Source organism: Lissotriton vulgaris, chromosome 4_1 (genome assembly GCF_964263255.1).
Source record: "Lissotriton vulgaris chromosome 4_1, aLisVul1.2, whole genome shotgun sequence".
Classification (NCBI taxonomy): Eukaryota; Metazoa; Chordata; class Amphibia; order Caudata; family Salamandridae; genus Lissotriton; species Lissotriton vulgaris.
Genome location: NC_141691.1, coordinates 1653596443 through 1653620891, shown reverse-complemented (window position 1 = coordinate 1653620891; position 24449 = coordinate 1653596443). Strand labels below are relative to the sequence as shown.

At 44.9% G+C, this 24449-nt stretch overlaps 1 protein-coding gene across 1 annotated transcript in view; it reads left to right on the top strand.

The window, feature by feature from the left end:
• LOC147724360 (uncharacterized) overlaps nucleotides 1-17025 on the top strand; it is a 54057-nt gene extending 37032 nt beyond the window's left edge. Inside the window, exon 4 of the mRNA XM_086918029.1 lies at nucleotides 16900-17025. Coding sequence (XP_086774155.1) covers nucleotides 16900-17025 — 126 coding nt within the window. The remainder of the gene's footprint in view (nucleotides 1-16899) is intronic.
• Nucleotides 17026-24449: the final 7424 nt, after the last annotated feature.

Genomic DNA, 24449 nt, shown 5'->3' with positions numbered 1-24449 from the left:
TTTTTGCTTCTCGTCTCAATTCCCAACTTCCCACTTTCTTCAGTTGGCGACCGGATCCTCTCGCTCTGGCGACGGATGCCTTCCTCCAGGACTGGTCCCTACACCTCAATTATGCTTTCCCTCCATTCCTGATGATCAACAGGGTGCTTGCTCAAGTCCGAAGTCAGTCGACCTCATTGGTTCTTCTAGCTCCTTTCTGGCAAGCTCAAATCTGGTTCCCTTCGCTTCTGGAGCTGGCAGTGGAGTTTCCGGTACTTCTTCCTTTCAGCGAAGATCTCCTCCTAGACCCTCATGGTCTTCCCCACGCCATGATTCTAGACCAATCCCTGGTTCTTTCAACATGGAAAATTTCCGGTCTTCCTCTTCTGACTTCATCGTTTCACAGGAAGCTTCACTCTTTATCAATCAAGCTGGGGCCCCGGGCACTTCCAGAGCCTACAAGTCAGCTTAGACATTATGGTTAAGCTGGTGTCTGGAACGGTCTGTTGATCCCTTTTCAGCCCCTCTAAGTTTTGTGGTTAACTTTCTAGCTTCAGAAGCTAGCGCGGGTAAATCTTACCGCACTATCAACCTTTACAGATCTGCTATCTCTCTGAACCACTGTCCCATTGACAATAAGCCGGTAGGTACTCATCCATTGGTGTGTCGTCTTCTCCGAGGAGTCCGTTTCTCGAAACCTCTGTTGGCTAAGTGTTCCGTTTTATGGGATGTTAATTTGGTTTTCAAATTGTTTATCTCATGGCCTGACAATGATGCTCTCTCTCTCTCAAAATGCTTTCAGCCAAACTTAACATGTTATTGTGCTTAATATCAATCAAACGTGTTTCTGATGTCAAAGCTTTGGATTTGTCTTCCAGACAGTTTTCACCTTCTGGTGTTTTGTTTCAGGTTCACAGGCGTACCAAAACCAATTTGCAATCTGTGTTTTATGCCTATTTCCCTTTCCAACCTCAGCTCTGTGTTGGTCAATGCCTCAAAAGTTATGAACAAAAAACTGCTGATCTCAGGACCTCCTCTTATTCGCAAATGCTCATTTCTTTTCGCAAACCCCATCATCCTGTGTCCTCTGCCATGCTCGCCCGTTGGGTGCGTTGGATTATGTCCCTCGCGGGCATTGACATTACCGCCTTTGGTGCACACTCCGCTAGGGGTGCTATGGCCTCTAAAGCCTTTTGGGCAGGCTCTCGTTATGAGGATATCCTGAAATCAGCAGATTGGTCAAATGATTCGGTTTTCAAAACATTTTATTGCAAACCTGTTGTTACTTCTTCTTCTTTGGTGGTTAATATGCTTTGAACAAGCATAATAGGAGCCTCCGTTCTTGACATAAAATGTAGATTTTCCTAGTACTTATGACGGAAAGTCTTAATTTTATTAAAGACACGGAGGCGAGTATTATCCCACCTCTGCATTACTAATTATGTCTGTCTTTCCCACCCTTAGGAACTCCGGCTTTACCACCAGCCTCCACTTAAGACTGTGTCTGCTCCTATGGATTGCCTCTCTGCATCAGGATCCTCATCATATTTCCTTTGGACTTTCCTCCATCACTATCTTGCAGTTCTGGGTTTCCTTCAGGATTTATTTGCTTGGATTATGACTTTTTTGCATTTTGTTATCTATATTTCCTTTGTTTATGCATTCCCACTGACTTTCTCGCACAAGAAAAGAGGACTACTCGTGGTCAGATCGGGCCATATATACTATCCATGTTGTGATTGGTTTATTGTTTGTTTTATCCAATCCCCATTGGCCAGTAGTTTTTACTGCTGTGCCTTCTGGGTATTGTAGTTGTTTACTTATCTTGCTGCTATTGAGAATAAAGCAAGAAAAGAAGGCATAATACTCGCCTCTGTGTCTTTAATAAAATTAAGACTTTCCATCATAAGTACTAGGAAAATCTACATTATGGTGTTAAAAGAAACATTTAGCTGCAATAAATCTAAATATCACCTAGTGGCTGTCTCCACTAGGTAGTTACAGTTAAGTCTGCTTTTCCATAGAAAGAGCGTTTTTTTTGTTTGCTAATAAGTTTGGCCGCATTTGGCGAATCTTCAAAACACTTCCCAAAACAACCTCACTTCAGCTCCTTTCTGGAACATGCTGGGGTGAATATGTCAGTGATAACATTAACGCTTTGAAATAATAAATAAATAAAAAACAGAACTTCGCCAGATATAGTTAGCAGAACTAACTATAATTTAAGACCCCCATGCACTGATTATGACCTCACATATGACATCAGTAATGGCATCGTTTATAACAGCATTCATGACATCTCAAATTATATAATTGATGACATCATCCATTTAGTATGCTACTTTGTTTTAAAGTGTACATAGTGTTGGGTAAGTACCATATTACTTGTCTACCTAATTAATTTTGTATAGCATGGGTCCAGCTAATGGGTGGAAGTGTTTACAAAACACCTCTGCTCCTAATGCACCATAGGTGTGTAGAGGTATTGAACACGCTATAAATCTTTGCATTAAAAAGTAATTCTATGTGCAGGTGACAGTTGACGACCTGTGTTCATGATGTTCCACACAAGTTGTTTGGTACTGCAGAAAATGTTTTCAACAGTAGTAGTAGATACTAACGTTTGTAAGCAGCCTTGAGTTATTAGAATCGTGTCAGCATGACAATTTCTACATATCTTAGAAACCTGTGTACACCAGGTAATAACTTATATACAAGTGCTTGTTTTGCTTGAGAAGATGGGCTATCTGTGAAGTTTTTAAGACAGCATTAAAGATGCCGGTAGTAGGATGTTTAGCACCTTCAGATCATGGTGATTTTTTTGCATATAGTGTCTTTTTTAAAACTGTTTCATGGAGTGTACACTGTTCTCAGTAGATACTTTATAATACTCTGTGGTGTGTTTCTTATGAAAGTTTCACTATTTGCAAATAGTGCGGTATCAAGTAAACGCTCTCCTTAGAGTAAGCACTGTTTACAGTGCTCAGATCTCTAATGATATCAACTTGATTTCTCAAAGTAGGTACGGACGGTTTCAGGTGTTTCATAGAGATAAAAGCTGTCCATAACAGGTCATTTGCTTTCAAACTGACATTCACTATTTTTAGGAATTTGGCATTCTCTGAACAGTTGTATACAGATTAAACACCATACTCAATGAGGGTTCCCTATATATCTGTGTCCCACCAATAGAATTTTTGAGGGATTTTGTAAATTTAGGGTCGCATGTCATTATATATGATTTTGGATGGTTAACCTTCAGACTTTGATTGCTCATAAAATCACTACAACCATTTAATAAAGTTTGGAGGCCATTTACAGTTAGCCCCAAAAGAACAGCATCATCTGCACATAAGAGAACCGTCACTGCACGGGAGCAGATTTTAGGGATGTCTTTACTATATAACCTCAAAGCTTTATCAAGAGAATTAATTTAAAATAAAAACAAAGAGGAGCCAGAATACAACCTCACCTCACTCCTCTGCCTACCCTTAAAGTTCTAGTTCAATCCCCTGAATGTGTATAGCGCACTTTGAGGGGTGTATCCTAATCTAAGCACTTTACAAGATCCAACAAAATGTGATCCACTCCCACCTGGTCCATTAAAACCCACAGCTTCTTCCTATCCACAAAGTCAAAGGAACAGGAGAGGTCCATAAAAGCCATATGGAGGGAACCTGTCCGGGCCTTGGCATGCGTGTCCCAAATAAGATGTACATTTAGGGCCTGCTTCACCATTTGCAGGTAACTTCCACGCATCCACTGAAGACCATGCTCTTCATCCCCTACTTGTGAGTGGGGTCCTCAGAGATCATCAGTGTCAATGTTGGTGGATGTGTTTCAGGGTGTCTCGGCTCTTGCAGGCCTCGCCTCAGCTCTCTGTCTTTGTCCTTTGTGCGGTGAGGATGGCAAAAGGCATCTAAGCAATGCAGCTGTTGACTGTTAAGAGATGGTCATGCAGCCCTATACATCCCAATGTCTCATCTGTCCAGTAGGGGACTCTTTCAGGGCTATAGACCCCGACTCCCTAGTAGAAATCTTTTAAATAGCAGGTGGTACAATTATCAGTAGTCTCTGCTAATAATTGTAGAAATCTCAGTACATAAACTCTCCCGTACAAATTCTCATGAAGGGAAGAGCAGGCTCAATAACATTCCACAGTGCTTCTCGAACCCCAAAAAGCCTTAGGGTAACAACTGAATGCAATAAAGGCACTATATCGCCATAATAAGGATGACATGAATACACCAGAAGCACTGTACAAAGGGAAATGAACACTTTTTAACCTCAATAAAATGCAAGTCCAATTAGCTCAGAATAAAACTAAATAACAAGATTACAGCAGTACAGATGCCAGTTGGAACTAGTTCAGTCAAAGGATCTGGTTTCCACCATAAAATGATCTGTACAGGAACAGAAGGTATTGTGAATGCATGCGCTCTACTTGTGTGTGTGAAATAAGTGTGTGCTACTGCTGTCTTCTTCTGATAAGTTACTGTTGCTAGCTGTACTGTAATTGTTTTGTGTGTATGAAACCTTACACTGGTGATGCCATGTGCACCCAATACCTTATTTTGCACACCTGCTCAGGAGTGCACGAGGCTTATACACTTCCTGACCATTTAAATATTGGTCTGTCTGCTGAGAAACTGCTAACAATGGTGCACATTACAAAGTATACCATCCTTGCTGAGAAATTCGGATGCTTTTGAATTAAACAAACAACAGCCCTATGGAAAAGCTCTGACATTGTCAGTTCACGAGCGTAGCTTCCAAATAGAGAAACTCTGGTATTGTAACACTACATTTACTTTAGAGCACTCCCTTTAACAAGGACCAGTAATGGCCCAAACCAATGATATTACCACTGGGGTGGGCGACAATAAATTCCCAAGTCATGGCTAGATGTCCTAAAAAGGTCCCATGAAAACATTACATTCCTGCAGGAAAGAACTGGAACGGTCCAACTGCAGGGATAGCAGAACTGCAGTGAAGAGCATAAACACACCCTCTTCCCAAATCACCTAGTTAATTCTATAGCAGCCCAGCTAAGAAGAGAACAATTGGTCGGAAATAAATTGCAACAGCCCTTCTAGCAAGTGCAACTAGTGCCCCAATAAACCTCTTGCTGCTCTAAGAAGAGCTTGATGAAACATAAAGTAGCAATGTTGAGATGTCACGGTTCTATTACATTCAAAGTATGGTAGCCTTGCTGAGTTATTTTGTAACTGTCAAATTAGAAGAATAGAAAATCTCATTAGCAGAGCAGGTAGACTCTTTGCCCATCAGTGACCACTACACTAAGGTTCTTCTCTTCACTTATTTTATTTTATTTATTTATTTATTTTAAAGGTTTTATATAACGCTTGGTAGACCCGGAGGTATCGGAGCGCCCTACATGAGTATCAGACCATAATTGCAGGTTACATTGTTACAAAGGTTACACACTTATTAGAGCATGGCAACATAGTTACATGTAGGTCGAGACAAACAAGAAGGACATATAAGTAAGGGAAAAAGTAGGCAAGGTGAGAGATTCAGTGGAGAGGGGAGGAGCAAGGGGAAGTATACAGACAATGGAGGAGGGAAAGAGGAGGGGAGGGTGAGAGACACAGCATGGAAAGAGGAGAGGCAGGGTGCCGGGGGAAACACAAACCGGTAGACGAGTCAAAGTGCATCCAAAGTCCGGTAAGCTGTGAACCCAGGGGAAGTGGTATCAATTCCCCATCTCTGTTGAGAGAGGCTCCCTATACGCAGTGGACTCTCTCAGAGGGGTCTCTGAGACTCCAAGGCTACACACTGGACGCTTCCACAAAAGTGCTTTGGCAAGGGGTGCCATACCATACCTCAACTGTGAGTGGCCCCCTTGGCGCTATGGGCTCTCTCAGAGGGTTCGCTGAGACTCCAGAATATAAATATTGGATCTTTCCCAACAAGGGGAGAAGGAGGGCTTAGCCAAAGGGCACAAAAGGGCAAAGGGCTAGGCGGTGTAGCGGGCAAGGGGAGAGATTCAGGAGAGAGGAGCAAAGGAAGAAGACAAAGAGAGAGAGTACTAAATGGGAACAAACACCATCAGTTTGGGGGTAGACTGTTTTCTCTCAGTGGCCATGAGTTTGCCCCATCTCTAAGGTAAAAGCCTAGCACAGGCCATTCCAGAAGCTTTACCATCCATGACATGAAGCACAGTCAGTAATTCAAGATATTTTTTCACAATTCACAGATGTTTATAGTACGCTGCACATCAGCAATCCAGATGTTTTCATATTAAGTTCTTGGGTGCAGAGGATGATGCTCAGAACTAACAGTGTTTAACCCAGTCATCTTCCAAGGGAGATAGTTCAGAATCATGAGGCTGAGGGAGAAGATCATGAACCCAATGAAGGCCAACTCGTGGACCGCAAGGTTCTCTGTAGAGGACACGCATGTCAGAGGAAGCAGGCATAAGTTCTACAGGACATTCAGGATGAAGTTAAAGTGGCACAAGACATGGTAAGTGCGGGTGGAACATGATGTGGCACGATAATGATTCCAGTAGGCCACAGCCACCATTCTCCAGGAAATCTGGCTCCGCGACTCTGCACGCGACAGAGCAATGGAAATAGTTATGTGCTCTGCCGTCCAAGCTCCTCCTTCCTTCAAGAAGGGCTACTGTTTAGTAGGGCTTAGCTATTATAAATTGCTGTGTGAACATCTCATCCATGGCTCCCTTGCATAGGTGGCAAAGAATTTGGCAGGAAACTGAAGTTCCCCGCTTATCTGTGTCATTGATTTGAGAAAGAAAAATGCTTATCTTGGGCATTAGGCCTAGGAAAGTTGACTTGCAATTCAAGAACTTAATGAGTGATTTGACCAGAAAGAAGCTCTTACTGGTTCCCAGGGCTGATGGGGAAGTGAGGTATTGTGGGTACATGGGGTTCAAGAAGTCCTAATCCTGTAGAACATTTGTTCTTGAAATTTGTAATACAAGTGGTGTGTGGTGGATGATTTATTACCGCATGGTGAGTCAAGTCTCCTACTTTGTAGCCAAAACGGAGGGAGAGCCTGCCCGGGAACACAGACTTTGGTGAATGTTAGGGAAGGAAACCCAAGATTATCCTTGCCCGAGGTGGTGAAAGTGTTCTTGTCCTCTTGCACAAAACAATGAAGCTGAAGCACAAAATGAAAAAAAATCTTTATACCAAGCAAGAGATGTGAAATGAGTATGACTAGAAGAGAATGCTGAGCAGGCCTGGAAGGATAAGAGGTCCAACCTGTAAGGCTTAAGGCTCTAGAGGACAAGCTAGACAAACACTTCACTATTCTGAATACCAGTGAGTACAACTACTTAGCTGATTTGGCTGCAGGCTATGAATCACATCAAGTGTATCAAGTGAATAGGTTTACACCTTAACACTCTTTAGTGAAAACAGCAGTGATCAACATGGAAGGAGGAAACGTTGAGGTGAAACGTCAGCCCCTCCCCAACCTGCTGTGTGGAGACGTCTACAATGTCTGCAAGAAATTGGTTTATTAGATGAGGGGGGTAGGTACCCATCTCATGTAATATTCACAATCCCTCATACGGTTAACCACTAACAACACTAAATAAACCTGAGCTCAATCCCATTGTAGCTATGGCATAGAGCAGACAGGATTAACTGAGCAGCAACTGCTAAAGTATGTATGCAGTACTAAAACAATAATAAACTTGAAATGCAAAACAATAAATATTCCAAAATAAATGAGAAAAATTGAGTAACATTGAATAAACAAAATGACAAAAATCCAATAAAGGGACCCGGAAAAAAGACTTTTTTAAGCATTAAGTAAAAGTAGCTCCAAGAAGGACACAGTGCCAATGATAGTTAAAGGTTGTGTGTAGACCGGGACCTAGGAGTGATTTGATGCTGACAGCGATGGAGTGCAGGTCGGATACACCAACCAGGTTCATCCTGGTGAAAGATTTTACTTTCTGACTTTAGTCCTTTAAGTACCAATCCACCACAGGAGCACACTTCTAACGCCCCCCCCTGGGGACTGTAGTAGAGGCACTTAATAGAGTCTCAGGCAGAGTCCAGTCCAGGTCCAGTTGCCTCTCATCAGCTGGGCAATTGCAGGAAAGGCCCCTTGAAGCTTGCTGTATCCTTGTAGCGTGAACAGCAGCTCAACCGTATAACCATAGGAGTCCACATTTTTCCCCTGGTACTAGAGAGAGCAGTCCCTGTCGTCTAGGGCACTTCTGAGGTCTCCGACAGCAAGTTCAGTCCTCTTCAGATCTTCCACAGGTCTAGAAGTGTTCCGAAGTTGGTGCCTGTATATGTCACATTTATGCTTGGCATGAGCTTGTTGGTGGGAATGACCCATGGGAACACCCTAACCAATGGATGAAAACATTACTGGCGCTAATGTTCCCCATTTTGGGCATTTTCCATATAGGTAAAGTCTTTGGCTACACTAAACTTGGGCTCTGAGGGCTCAGGCTTTGAGTGGTGAGTGTGCTACGGTAATCCTAATGCCCTCCAACATTTAACCACAAAATCCAGTTTGAGGCAGTCCCTGTACCAACAACAAATGCAGAGACAAACGTTTGTAGAACAAAGCTACGTTTTCAGCAACCAAGCATGGGATACACAACAATTGCTTTGGAATCCTGTCTTTGCTCGTTGTAGTACATCCCGAATGTTATATGCAATGCCAGCAGACCTGACAATCAGGCTTTCAAAGTGTAATGTCAAAAAGAGGCCCAGTGTGATAGGGACCTGGGACCAGTTGGGGGTGGGGACAAACGCAGGGCCCTGTTCAAGTGTCAGCTAACATTGCCTGTGACACAGATCTGAAAAGAGAAAGACTCAGACGAAACAGTGAGGGAATCGTACAACAGTTGACCGGCAAAACGCTGGAATACAGATAAACAAAAGAGACAGAGCCCTGATGAGAACCCACAAAGTGATGAAACTGGGTTTGAAACGCGTCGGCATTTAAAACAGAAACGCAATGAATTGCTGCACATCAAATGGCATTTAATAAGGAGAGCATTTAATGAGGAGAGCTTTGTCAGTAGGGAGAGATCTCGATCTCACACATATTTTGATTGCGTTTTTAAAGGCAGACTGACTAGGATTGAGGGCCCAGTGGTCAGCAGCTGACATCTGGTGGATGTAATCCTTCAAAAGACAGCCAAATGATCCTCCTGGGTTGCTCTCGTTAATTTCTTTCCAAACTAGAGATTCTAGTGTACCAGGTTCAGCCTGTCTTAATTTGTGGCAGAGCTTGAGGTAAGTACCAAGGTTATAGGCTTCGTAATTAGTTAACCCCAACTCTAATCTGATCTGTGCAGGGGATGCGGAACTTGGCAGATGGAGTTCCTTTTTGTAAATTAAGTAGAGGGAATTAATCCCTCTTCATATGACACCTGTGCAACAGGAGTGGGGAGACAATTCTTGCACACACAGCATTGATACTGGAGACAGTTTCCTTCTGAAGAGCCAAATCTACTGGGTGTTGGATAAGGTACACAATTGCATCAAGGTAGAGGTGGCCAAGATGCATGCCCTAAAAGTCATTGACAAGTCACAGCCTATGGAGAAATGTAGAGCAGTTGATTCCTAAGTGGGGGACCACACATGTGCATACCACTATGGTCTCAATGAGATAGCCATGATCTTTGTCCATTCAGTTGCTCAGGTAGATGAGTTTGTGAACAATCTGGATGACACTGGCTAAAGGCAGATTACGGTTAACCTTAGTGCTAAGGAGAAACTGGCCAGGACCCCAACAGTACTTTACCAGTAAAGGGACATGCCATATCAGGTAAAGAAGGCCTCGCCACATTTCATAAGGCAGAGAACGGAATCCTTGCTGGCCTGGAGGATTTCTGAGTCACCCAGTCAGAATGCCTATCGACCTTCAGGGCTAGACGGAAAAAACACCTGAACCACCTTAATAGGGTTCCGCGGACAGTGCAAAGATCATACCATATGTTCAAGGTAGGCAAGTGCCTGACTAGAATGAAGTAGTGGTCTACCTTGGGATATAGATTGGCGGAGAGAAGATCCAGAAATTTGAGGCTAAGCTCCAAGCATCGTTCGACTGGGAGATTCCAAAGGCAGGGCCTTTCAAGACTAGCTGGGTATTGCCACAATGTTTTTGGAGAACTAAAACAGTACTTCTTTCACTTGCCATCTAAAAAGAAGACAACAAAGTTCATTTGGACATTGTAATATCAAAAGACTTTTAACTGGTCAAGGAGGTGTTGCATTTTAGGTGCAATAATACTGTAGGCCCTTGATCGTGGAGTGAAAGTTTTCTGACAAGGGTTTTGGTACCATTTAGGCACGATGGAAAAATATGAAACAGGAATATTCGGTGACTGTCTTTAGTTATCTCTAACCCAAACAGAATTTAGAGACAATAGAAAAAGAGACTTATGCTTTAATGTGACAGGAATTGTTAGGAACAAACTTCCCTGTTTAAATGGACCATACGTCCCCGTGGTGACAGATGGCCATTACAGGCGGTATCACCCAGTGATGTCGGTGGTCTATTTTCTTACAAGGATCATATTTTAACACACTGCTTAAGACATGTAGCCCCTTAGGATAGCTAATGAAATGGAAAGTTTATTGCATCAAGTGAACAATATTCCCCAGCATAGTAACTGTCTCTCGCAGTCGAAAGTTCATGGAGAAGAAGCAACAGTTGAATAAAGAACTATGGCAAATGGCATTATCACAGTTAAACATCTGCACACAACTGACAGGCTTTCTGCTACCCTGCAGGAGAAGCACAAGCCCCAAAACATCTTGTTTGATCAGAGAGGGTCAAATCCTCAAAGCAAGTAAACTTTATGGATTGCCTGTTCTGTCCTCAAGGAAACCAGGGCAACAGTACACATTTGTACACTGGCTGCTATGAAACTGAGCAACACCTACAGTGTGATGGAATTATGAACGCCTTACTCCTTAAGTGTTCCGCATGGAGTTCTTTTTAAGTTCCAGAATTAGTTAAAACCTAAAAAAGGCAAAAGTGCAAAGCAAACAAAGGGTATTAGTCAAATACATAGGAGAAAGTGCAAAGGTACATGTATTCCGAAGGAAATTCTTAGATCGACTATCTGAAGGAAGCATGATAGAAGAAGAGTGCATGAGAAAGTGCAGAAGCAGCATATGGCTGTACCATGGTTGTTATAGTAGGTTCAAGTGGTATTCATTTTAAAATCCAGAACAATTGGAAAGTGCAAAATGCAAAGCCAGGGATGGGTTGTCCCGGGGTCACTTCAGGTGTTGCGTAATAGCTATGCAAAAAGGTGAACAATTTTAAGGATGAAGCTCTGGAGCGGGTATGTTGCATAAGGAACACAATTATGCTGCAGCCTCCTGGAAGAACGTAACAGTCTTCCCATTTAATATGGTGCTCTCACTGTTCAGGCTGGCGATCACAGCCTGACGGCAGGGTTGGACTCCCAAATCAACGAGGTCCTTGTGGAGTAAGTCTTATCTTAACTGCAGTAAGGCAGGGCAAGTGCATAGTACATGGATGATGGTTTCCTCGCTTAAGCTGCAGAGACGACACATTAAACGTTCTGCCATGGCGAGAGGTGCACCTGCATGTTTCACCCCCCCCCCCCAGTATAAGTGTCACAAACCTGGATTTTAACAACTACAGGTAGTGCATTGCTGCGGATACCATGGATGATAGGAGTTGATTACTGCCAGGCTTACGAGCGCTTACTCAATGCTGTCATGTCCTTCTAGCCTTGACAGCTTTTTTTAATTGATTTGAATTGAATTAGGTTCTTATATAGCGCAACTGCCACCCTACGGGTATCCTGGCGCTCAGACCTAAAAAGCCAACCTAAACATCAACCGTGATGACAATGGGGAATAGAGGAGGGCTTTTTTGGCTGTGATTGGTGTAAGCTTTTTAAAGGCTGACTCTGGAAGATTTCCCCCCCCCATGCTTCTGCATACTAGAGTTTGTTTAGTTTGTTTTGAAGATAGCGCTTGTAAGGTGATCCAGAGCTGCCAAGTTCTTCCAGAGTACGCCGTCCATAGTGTCTTGTAGGGCAAGTCTGGGCCTGTGACTGAAGATAAGAAAGGAACTACTTCTGGCCGAGGACTGCTTTAGTCGCATGAACCCAAGACTTAATAGTGTCTGTGGCACTCTTTTTGGTAGAAAAACAGCTACTTTATAGTTTTGAGGATTACCTTATTCAGCAGCATGACTTCCTTACCCACAGTGATTTCACTCCCGCAAGTCAATGAGGGAGTTAATTGTGCGTGCATGACCTGAAGTAAAGGGTCTAGACGCGGTCTTCGAAGACTCTGAGCTAGAGTCGTGAGATCAAGCATAAGGCCGGTACCTTTGATTTCAGTGAAAGCAGGTGAGTTTTGAAAGTGCCTTGGCTGTCTAGTTAAATGCCCAGATATTTGTACTCTGCACTTTGCAGAAGTAATTTCCTGTTGAGATGCCACCTACCATGACCTGTGGTTTTTCTTCCGAAGGTGACCATCATAGTTTCTGCAAAATTAATTTCAAGACTGTTTCCGGCAGTGCAGAAGTAAAGTAGACTCTGTAAGACAATGATAGTTTAGCTTAACATTACAAGGTCGTCAGCATAGAGGAGATGTGTCATGCGTTGATCTCCCAGTTTGGGAGGGTGACAGTGAACTTTGTCTAGGGCTGCCAATAAATCAGCGGTTGAAAAGCAGGGGCCCAAGTACACAGCCTTGCTTCAGCTCCGAATTTGTGGGGATCTTCCTTGAGATGCATGCACCGTCCCCTAGTTTGACCCACACCCAGGTGTTTGGGTACAGTTGCTCGATAGGACTCAGGAAATCAACTGAGAGACCCTGGTCCCGCGATTTGCCACACCACAAGGCACCTCTAGTGATGCTGTCAAAAGAGGTTTGGAAGTCTATGAAACAGGAGTAGAGCGCACATCCAATCCTGAGAGCTTTGTCGCACATCAGGACCAGCGTCATTAGATTTGTTGTGCCCCGGTATATCACCATCCCACAGCCAGAGGTGGAAAGGCAATAGGTGGAATGTAAAGTGTAATCCATTGCCCACCTCTCGAGTAATTGGTGCCAATAATTTCAGCCATGTGGCACTTTAGCCACCCTGCCACAGAGACCAGCATTGCTGCAAAAGACATCAGTGCCACTACATCAACATGCAAGCAGGCTGCGATTCTAGGGGCTGCTTCACATGTGTGTATGCTGAATTTCAGGGGTGTGTACAACAGCAATGTTTTCCAACAGTTGCCTACAGCAAGCCAGAAATGGCATCACAAAGATATTCACTCATACCTTCACATCATATCAATTTGCCTACGATGGTGACATTGTGTGCATGCATGTATCGAATGACTGCAGCATTCTAGTGTAACTGCAAAAAAAGAGACCACATGTGTGTTGCAGATGATGCTGGGCATGGTCTCTCTTTGCACTCATCCCTTTCTGATGCCAAACTTCCATGACTTAATGGAAGTACACCAGAACACTCATATGTATGCAAACTGTCACTGACCTTACTTTTGACATCCCCGTGCCATGCATCAAATCATTTGTTCATACAAGAGGAGTGCTCAAGCATTCCCTAGAAGTGCTGTGCAAAATCAGAGCAGCCTGTTGCATGTTACACAACACTGACATGCAACATGGCTCACATGGAAATCTTATCCGTGGATTATGGTTCCATTCAGATTCCTGGTGTGGGCCACAGTCTAGCGGTCGTGCTCTGCAAGTGCATGAACAAGTAACCCTTTCATATTTCACCCAAACAGCTAATATGGTTGCAGCATCTCAGTGGTTTAACAGTGTTAAGTAAATGATGAATGGTGAACTATGTCACCGTCAATATATGCCATTCTGAGAAATCAATGTTGCATCACCATGACACCACAGCCAACTCTGCAATTCTAAGTATAGTATGTATCTGCAGTCACTTATCTGTCCACATATTCCATATAACAGCACCACCAGTCTTGGCCACCTGTGTCTTGCAAAACTTGTCCTTCACCTTCCTACTCTCATCCTGTCATTTTTTAAATCACCCATATGGTGTACCTCTTTCCCAATGGCTCACACTCCAGATAATATCCTGCCACATGACCACCTTCTCCACTCCATTCGTGGCGTGTGCGCCTTGTCCACTCCATTTGTGGCGTGTGGTGATTGAGTAGTTCCCTGCAGTGCACCACAGTAAAGTTAACTATAAATTCTGTCTAATTCTATTTGAAGTTTCTCTTCCTCTTGAATTGAAATGATGTGTCCACAAGGCTAGAGATGGGTTATGGTATCCATAATGTCATGCAATAGAAGGGGTAAGAGGACAGGACCCGGGGTCTGGGCTGTATTTATGTGCTTCAAAAGGCAAGGCTCGTTGGGTGCGTCTCATCTTCCTTAGGTGATTGTTGTTTTTCTGTTCTTTTCAAATAGTTGTTCTATGTAGAGAATTTAGGATGCAATGAACAGCTTCAGATGAATTTTAAAATCTAACAATAGACGTGCTGCTGAGTTCTACAAATTTAGTAGAACTCGGCAGCACGTCTATTGCTTGGAATACCTAGACACAGCTCAGTGGCTAAGACATTAGTGGAATTTCACTGGATGCCAATTGAGAAGAGGTTAGACTTCAAGGTGCATTATATCGCCTTTTTAGGCCTTAAATGACAAAAGCCCAGACTACTTAAAAAATAAAACTGGTAAGAGACATTCCCTCTAGGCCACTTCGATCCTCCTCAGCAGTGAACCTTAAAGTGGCCATGTTTAGAAGAGCTTGTTGGGGGAAGATGTTAGATGTTTCATGTATGGTAAAACCAAATGGTGGAATGCCCCAGCCCCCACTTAAAGACCAGTCCATCCATTTCAGTTTTTAGAAAGAATCTTAAAACCTGGCTTTTTAGTTCTTAGCTGCATAACCAGATGCCCTAATCTCCCTTCTGTTGTGCTACAAGCACCAAGATGCCCTTGGGCGATTGAGCGCTTTGCAAAACTTATTTCCATATCATTTCATTTTCATGTGAACGCTATTCAATAGAATGCGCACTTCAGTTACGCAGCTCCTACTACATGACCCTGCAAGATTTGGTCAAAACTTTCTGTTTGTTGAACGGAGTACGGGAACATTTTTGTGTGTGTGGTATCAATTGCGACTAAGGGCCGCATTAGGATGTTGGTTGCAAACCCAACCCCCCCGACTACTCGTCAGATTCGGTTCTGACCGACTCTAGGTCGAAGGTTACGCCCGACCGAATATGATGCGTCTGAACCCCGTTCAGGACTCCCATCGACTTCAAAGAGAGCCTGTATTCCGACCGATGACACAGGCTCCTATGGGGAAAATTGGTGTCTCCGGAAACCTTGCACACTGTGGCGGGCACTCCATGGTGGCTGCCATATTGTGCATGGTTTTACCAGGGGTTCCTTGGGTACACCGTCGACCCCAAACCGGCAAATTCAGGATGAAGGGGGTCCTGCTAGGGTCCCCCAAAGTCAGTTTCCGACAGCCTTTTTGTGTTGAACAGACCGAGTTGGAAAGGCTGTTGGAATCTTCCATCGTAATCGGTCGGTCAGAAAAGCTGTCCGTTGAGCTGTACTAATCAGCTCTGATCGGCTCGGATTCTCCTAATGCCGGTCAGAACTGATTTGAAAGTCTCCTTCCAACCGCAAGCATTTTAATTGGTCGGTCACAATTGTTTCCGACCGAGTCGGGAGGATGGGTTCCGACACGGTCTAGGGGAATATGGCTGTAGGTCAGAGGCTTTCTGACTAGGGTGACCAACCGTCCGTAAATTTCACGGACCGTCCGTCATTTTAATATGATGTCCACAAGGCGTCCGTAATTTGGGGATCCCAAATTACGGACGCCTTACAGCCATCATACTAAAATCGAAATGGGAAATCTCAGAAAGAAATGCTGTTTCCCATGCGAGAGGCCCCGTAAGTTAAAAAGATTTCACTCGGGCCTCTCGCTCTTATCTTTTAAACTGAAGAGGCTCCCTGCAGCCGCCCCTCCCAGACCTCCCTCGTGCAGACTGTGGAGCGGCCCATTGTCAGTCTGTGACTGCAGCGGATTGTCATTCTATAAGTGCTAATGGGCCCAATTGTAGTGACAGCATGTGGGGTGCCTTCTCCTGCATGGGACTAGGGCAAAGCGTTCTGCTTTTGTCTTGGCGCCATGCTGTAGAAAATACAAATAAAATAACTAACACCGTTTTCACTGTACACAGATTTCAACATACAAATAAAAAATACTATTTATTAATGTTTATTGTTACTAGCACAAATCTTGATTGCAGAAAGGGCCTGATGTCGCTTTGCAAAGTTGCGCGCATACTAAAAACTGAAGTGCACAATTGGATCAACCTTATATAAACTTATTTTGACTCGTATTTATTTTGGTTGTCTATTTACTTACTTATTTATTATTGTGCCACCTCCTCTGATATGTCTGTAAAACGTATGTTTCGTCCCTAATTTTTGTCCTGAATTTTGATCTTCTGTCCTGAATTTTGACCCTTTGTCCTGAATTTTTTCTCTGACCGTCCTGAATTTGCACCCTGCCAGTTGGTAACCCTATTTCTGACTGACGTCGTAATGAGGCCCTGTATTTGAACACACATTCATAGCACACCTTTCTTTAAAAAAGAAAGGCAGGGTCTCACTTCTGACATCACTTACTAAAAACCATCCTTTTAGAGATATACTGGCTTTGTTCTTATCTGTGCCCCACTGAACCTGCTTTAGCATTGTCAGACCAGCCTATAAGATATTTTTTTGAAATAATATTTTTCAAAAATGACAAACAAATCAGTAGTGTTTTCCTCTTCTTTTCAGAATCTGGAGTAGGCCAGTAACAAACCATTTAAGATAATATCTAAAAACCTGTTCTGCACCTACATTTTTTTCTAACACAATTATGTGTGCAATGTGATAGGTTTACTACGAAATCATTACCACTTATCTATCAGGCTTCTTTGGTCAAATACAAAGAATGCAGTACGACCAACCAGAATCAAATCTGGAACATAAAAAGTTCAGTGCAATGAATTTTAAGTTCTGAGCTTAAAATTATTGGAGTGAGGAGTAGAAATATTTTCTAACAAGAATGCTTAAAAAAATCTGTTTCATTAATCAGGAATGCAACGTGGTCTAGGTTTAGCAATAAAATAAACCAAACAACAGACAACAGCTTATCAAAATTGGCAATTGTTAACGGCGTAAAAATTGTCAGAAGCCAAGTGCAGCAAATAATAGAACCGCTAACCTCAGCTCTTAATTTCAGTACAACAGAAGCTGGGAATTACAAAAAAACATGAACGTCCGCCTTTCTGTATGAGTGAAGATGTTCTTGTAACCATATGTGTTAACTTGCTGCACGAGTTTCTGAAATGCATTGGGCAACTGCTGGGCATAATCTTCCATCGTGGGTACGAAGGATAACATAAGGAAACAACCCTTCAGAGGCATAAGAGTGATCATGCCATTTTCTTCATGTGTGGTGCACCTACATTTGGGTGAGACAGTCAAGCTTCTTTAGTACCAAGAACTGTGCTGGCAAAACAATGTAGCGATCTCTGAAAAAATAATATAAGAAAATTCTCTATTTTGCTTCTTTGGTTTATCTTTCCCTGTAGAAGTTTGTATTTTTATGAAAATCATTGGATGCATTAGTTCATGTAGAGGTCACACTTGTTATTTTTTGTCATACTTTTCAGTCACCAATGATATCCAAGTCAGAATTGCTCAAGAAGCTACACTTGAAACGTGAGTTATAAAGAAATGAACAAATCATTTGCATGAAACTAATTTTTTTAACATTTGTCTAACTTCTATCAAGGCCCTTTTAACCTTCACGGCTGTTAATGTCTTTTGTTTTGAGTACCTTCAGCTACAGCAAATGGTAAGTTTGCTGGAGAGAGAGAGCGAGAGAGAGACGTGTTCCTGTGCTTTTAAAGTGCTCCTTGGTTTTAAGTACATTTGATATTGTTTACATATTATACTGAACCACTGTTTCTAACTATCTTCAATTGAATGTTGTAAAACTGGAGAACCTATATTGAACTCCATAAAATAAAAATACCCAGTGGCTAACTTCATCTGAACTGTGATCAAATGGGCTCTGTCCCCAAAAAGAAGTGGACGTTGTTTTAATAGCTCCGCCAAAGGTGTCTTAACACTCTGTGAATTGCAGAGACCCATAAGGCACAGCAAAAGCAGGAGAGCACCAAATACAATTTAAATAAATTTAAATGGAGAAGTGTGGCTCACTGGTTAGAGGAGGCAGACCTGGAAGCAGAGGTCAGCCCGGGACCAGGGTTTAATCCCGGCTCGGCGGGGTCTTGAGTCCTAAAATGTCCATAGACTCGACAATTCTCGCTCCGGTGCCTACTCGATTCACAGGTTCACACTCTGCGACTCTGGGCAATAGCTTGCTTAATGTCCACAACGGTCCCTCGCTGCGGGATGCCTGGCTTTCACCTAGCGGATACCCTGCCGGGGTTATCTCACAGGGGAATACCAGGACGGGTTCCCTAAGCAAGCGCTTAGAAACCGCTTGGTGATTTGCGCTATATAAATTCCTGTACATTTACAAAGTACTAGAAAACACTCAATTACTGGTACTTACATTAACATGTCGACATAAACCTGTAAATAATCTTTGTATTGCCTGAAATTATATGTGCACATGGTGACACAAGGATGTCTCTATGCTACACTCTAAAACACCTTTTTAGGAAATGTACAAATTAACAAATACCCAGCATTGGCAAAGTCAATAGGTCTCGCCTGTGCAAGAACTATTGGCTTTGCGAATGTTGTTTATCCATGTTGTCAGCAGCGATGCTGCTGGCAACATGGCTATACGTTTGAAAATAACGCTTTTTTATGCTGGGAGGACGAGCAACAATGACAGGAAGGGGGAACAATGGAGGCAAGAAAAAAACGTCTATGATGGATGGTACCATTTAACAGCTTGTACACAGCAAACAATCAAGTAATACAACTTTCCGATTCATTACAGAAGACCCACACTAAGGAAACAAGCAAGACAGGAGTGGCACCCTGTCGAAACTGAAACCATAGAGATGCAATACACCCAGGTTCCCTTGAGACATGGTTCTAGAAAGAAAGAAAGGCCTCTGGCAAAGGAGGAAGGAGCAAGGTATCCCGCCACGTTTTCTTCTGCGCCTCAAGGTTTGCTCTGAACCTATTTGTCCCCTGAAAATGCGAATGGAAAGGAATGCTCCCAGCCCTTCCTGCTTGAATGGCAATTGGTTGTTGCAGCTCAAGCTGCTGGGAGAGGAAAGGGGAACTGGAGGAGGATGGGCAAGGAGGGCGCAACAGGCAGACTGTCTAGAAGTTGCAGGGAGAAAGCTCTGTGATCAAACCAAGCACCTCACTGATGCACCACGTTCAGGAGTGTGTATGTATTCTTGTGATTCCCAGCCAAGCAAAGTTTTAGTCACACTTGCAGGCCACCAAATGATATATTGTCATCTTTTGACACACTGCGTATTTATCGCTTTGATGCACAGGGCACCCGCTGCTTGCAAGCATTCTTAGAGAGCTTTGCAGTGTTCCATCAGGGTGAAATAAAAACAACGGGAGAGGTAGATCTACAAACTGAACTTATCTTCGTAAATCAATACTGAAAACTAATGTGTGGTCCACATTATACCTCAAGCATTCAATGTTGTCAGTCCAATGGAAAATGGACAACATCACTGGAGTTGGTAGCAGCAACAACGTGGGTGGGGAAGGCGAGGCAACCAACAACAGGCAAACAATAACAAACCAGAGGCCGTATTACATAAAGTGCCCCAGGGGTGCAACGGGCGTTTGCGCCTGCTTTGTGCACCCCTGGGTCCCTCTAGTATTACAGAAGGGCCGCAGACACTTGTGTGGCCCCCTCTGTAATACTGATAGAGCTGACGCACTTCAAGCGCCAGTGTTACTTTCAGAGGGCATTCCCTCATTTGCATGGAGGCGTGCCCCAGGCAAACGAGGGAAATCCCTTTGCCTCTGCGCCCGCGCTGAATTGCCGATGAGAGCCCAGAGGCAAAGATGCCCTCAGATGGCGCACTGACAGTCCGCCATTTAAAAGGTGGTGCACTGTCAGTGCGCCTCCTGAGAACAGCCATCTGCAGTGGGTAAAGGGAGTCCTACAGATCCCCCCAGACATCTCCTTGCAGGCAGGTGTAGTCACTGGTTGCACCCGCCTGCAAGGGGATGTATAACTCCCTTTGAAAGTGCAGGAGGGCTGCCTCCTGCACTGTGAAACACAGAGCTGCTTCAAAGCTGCTGCTCTGTATTTCACGTTAATGCGCTGCCCACAGGGCACCGCATGTTCGTGGCTGCCCTAAGGGCAGCGTATTCATGGTAATAGGGCGAATTTTCACTGTTTGCGCCGAGCGCACCATTTTAAAGCTTCGCCCGGCACACACAATAAAAATGCGCCTACACCATCATACGGCCCCAGGTGGCGGCAGTCAATGAAATTAGTGCTTCAATCATAGAGTGAGCTGCAGACGGGCACTAATTAAGTTTAATTAATCAGTGCTATGTCCATATTCCACTAAAGGAACGGAACTGATGCATGGCCTGTGCTGCCCAGTTAAAAAGCACCAAAGAAGAGTAAAGATGGAGCGAACCAATGGGAAGTAATGAGGTATATAAAGGGCTGATTACAAAGGAGGTCATTAGGATGGCGGGCGGACTTTGCCTGCCCGCCATCCTCACAGGGATTGGGACCGCCCGCCATAAGTGCGGGGGTCCCGTGGTGGGGATTATGATGCGCCTGCCACAGTGGTGGGCACATCCCTCATTTTTAACATTGTGGCGGACGGTGCTCTCTGCACCGCCTGCCAAAATGCTAAAAATGCATGCATGCATTTGCATACACGAAGCGGCAGGCACCGCGCTGTGCCTGCTGCTTCGTGTATGCAAATGCTGGGGGTACCACAGGTACCCCCCGTGTGCACCCCCCCACCTCTCCTTCACTCTGGGGGTCCGCAGGGCCCCCCCAGAGTGAAGACAGCATGCCTTTCCGAGGCATCTAACAAAGCCCATCATAATATGGCTGGCGGTGTCTAATAGACACCTTGCGACCGGGACGGCAAGCGGCAGACGGTCTTTCCGTCCGCCGCGGTCCTCCCCACCATCCTAATATGGCAGGGGGGGATTTAGGTGCGGATGGCGGGCAGAGTGCCTCCACCAGGCTGGCGCGGGCAATCCGCCCCACCATCCTAATGGGCCCCAAAGTATTTAACGGGACCCGATTGAGACCAAGTGGGATGGAAGAGCTGCTATGTGCATGACATTGAATCAGACAGCTCCCTGCTGCGCTCCTCGGAATATTGTCGCCCCGGGCCTAGGCCCAGGTCGCCCATGCCCAAGGCCAGCCCTAACTGACCTAAAAATGGGTACATTTGCAGCCTTGTAGTAACAGAGCATTCAGCACACGTACAGTGTATGCTTATTTTTCTAATTTTTTCTGCAAAGATTTGCATCAATCAGTGGCATAATGAAGAATGTGAAGGGCCACTGAGTCTCCTGTATCTCACAGATATTTATACATAGTGCTGAATGGGAGCCCTCAGAAGGGTGCCCCCTCACACTCCAAGGCCGCAGGGGGCTGCGTTACACCAATTACGTTACTGCTGTATTCCCCAAAGATTATATTACCAACAACTTGAGTAGGATTCTAACGTGGTAGACTGGCAAATAAAGCAAAGGGGTGTGAAAACACCCCAGGACATTGGCACCAGCCTAAGTAAGATTTTTCTTTGGGGGGGGGGGTGGATTGTGGGCGGGGTGGGGTTCAAAAGTGCCTCCTAGGTACTTCTCGGCTAGAGACCCCGCCTCCTTCAATGCCCCGCCCCCCTACTCACACTAAGATTGTTCTTCAAGTTGGTAGGTATGAGCCTGCCCATAATAAAGTTTTTGTGTTCCGTTCATCTAAAGCAGATTGTGCACCTAGAACTAGGGTGACCAACCGTCCGTAAATTTCACGGACAGTCCGTAATTTCGGCCGTCTGTCCGTTGTCCGTGAAGGAATCTTTAACGGACGCCATTTGTCCGTCATTTTAACAGGGCACCGGTTGCCTCACCCTAAAGCCGGCACAGCTTGCACCCGCCTCTTTTCTTCTCTCCGATGCTGCACCAAAGCTCCTCAGATGCCCCCCAGCACTGTAGAGGCACAGCGGGATGGCAACCCTCACACCTCCAGCCCTTGATGACCTGTTAAGAGGTGCTTCGAAGGTGACTGAGAGGGAGGGGCTGCCGGTTCAGGAGCAGCGACATCTATTCACATGCAAACAGCCCTGAATGTGTCATGTCTCTGCTATTTAGAGGGGGGCTCACACATTCCATTTCTACCCAGGGCCCCAAACATTCAGACCCGGCCAGATTACACCCCTGATTACACCGAGGCAGCACGTGGTTCTCTTCACAGAGCGTAATTACTGTCACTAAATTGTAAGCAAACCTCGGTTCTTCAAACATGCAGTCTATAATGTAAGAAAATAAAGAAATGGCACAATCGCACCCACACTGATTAACAAAGTATGGAGGACAATCAGTTCAATCAGTTCTCTTAGAGTATCTCCTGTAAGTACTGTACATCACAGTGGGGGATGGCATTTTGGACAGAGAGTCTGTCTTCTCGTTGTCTTATGCAGGAGAGGAGCCCAAGATGATACTAGAATACTGCATGCCCACCCTTGTGTTCCCTCTCCTGTGATGGCTCCTGCCTTCCCCTCAGTGATGGCTCCAGTCCACCCCCACCTGTGGTGGCTCTTGTCCCCCCTGTGGTGGATCCTGTCTCCTCCCTGGGTGGCTTCCGTCCCAGTCCTGGAACGGCCCCTGCAGCGAGGGTGAAGTTCTTGATGGGCCTCTTCTCAAAAGGGCTCAGCTCAAAATTAATATGGAAAGGTCGGCGAGTAAGTAAGTGAAGGGATGGGTGAATGGCTGGATGAATTAGTGAAAGGGTGAATGGATGAATGAAAGATTGAATAAATGGCTAATGAGAGAGGATGGATGGATTGATGAGTGAGGGGAAGGATGGAGAGAAAATGTAAATAGCTGGATGTATGGGAGGAAGGGTAGCTGGATGATGGATGAGGGGAAAGATGGATGACGGGAAGGATGATGGATGAGGAGAAGGATGGATGGATGGATGGAGGCGAAGGATGGATGGATGGAGGGGAAGGATGGATGGATGAGGGGAAGGATGGATGGATGGATGGAGTGGATGGATGGAGGGGAAGGATGGATGGATCAGGAGATGGATGGATGGATGGATGAGGGGAAGGATAAATGGATGGGATGGATGGATGGATGGGTGAGGGGAAGGATGGATGATGGATGAAAGGAAGGATGGATGAGGGGAAGGATTGATGGATGAGGTGAAGGATGGATGGATGAGGAGAAGGATGGATGGATGAGGGGAAGGATGGATGGATGAGGGGATGGATGGATGAGGGGATGGATGGATGAGGGGAAGGATGGATGGGTGAGGGGAAGGATGGATGGGTGAGGGGATGGATGGATGGATGAGGGAATGGGTGAGGGGATGGATGGATGGATGAGGGGATGGATGGATGGATCAGGGGATGGATGGATGGATGAGGGGATGGATAGAAGGGAAGGATGGATGGATGGGTGGGTGAAAGGATGGATGGATGGATGATGAGGGGAAGGATGGATGATGAGGGGAAGGATGGATGGATGATGATGAGGGGATGGATGGATGATGAGGGGGTGGGTGAAAGGATGGATGATGAGGGGAAGGGTGGATGGATGGATGATGAGGGGAAGGGTGAATGGATGGATGATTAGGGAATGGATGGATGATGAGGGGGTGGGTAAAAGGATGGATGGATGATGAGGGGAAGGATGGATGGATGATGAGGGGAAGGATGGATGGATGATGAGTGGGTGGGTAGATGGATGGATGTATGATGAGGGAAAAGGATGGATGATGAGGGGAAGGATGGATGATGAAGGGAAGGACGGATGGATGGATGGATGATGGGTGGGTGAAAGGATGGATGGATGGAGAGTCGGTGGGTGAAAGGATGGATGGATGATGAGTGGGTGGTGAAAGGATGGATGGATGATGAGTGGGTGGGTGAAAGGATGGATGGATGGATGAGTGGGTGGGTGAAAGGATGGATGGATGGATGAGTGGGTGGGTGGATAGTGGGTGAGTGAAAGGATGGATCAGTGGATTGGATGGTGGGTGGGTGAAAGGATGGATGAGTGGGTGGGTGGATGGTGGGTGGGTGGATGGTTGGGTGGATGATGGGTTGGTAGGTGGATGAGTGAAATGATGGATGGATTGATAAGTGCAAGGGTGAATGAATGGACGTATGAGTGAAAGGGTGGATGTAAGGATGGATGAGTGAGTGAAAGGGAGGGTAGATGGACAAAAGGATGAATAGATGTGTGAAGGAGTGAAATGATAGATGGATGAGTGATAGG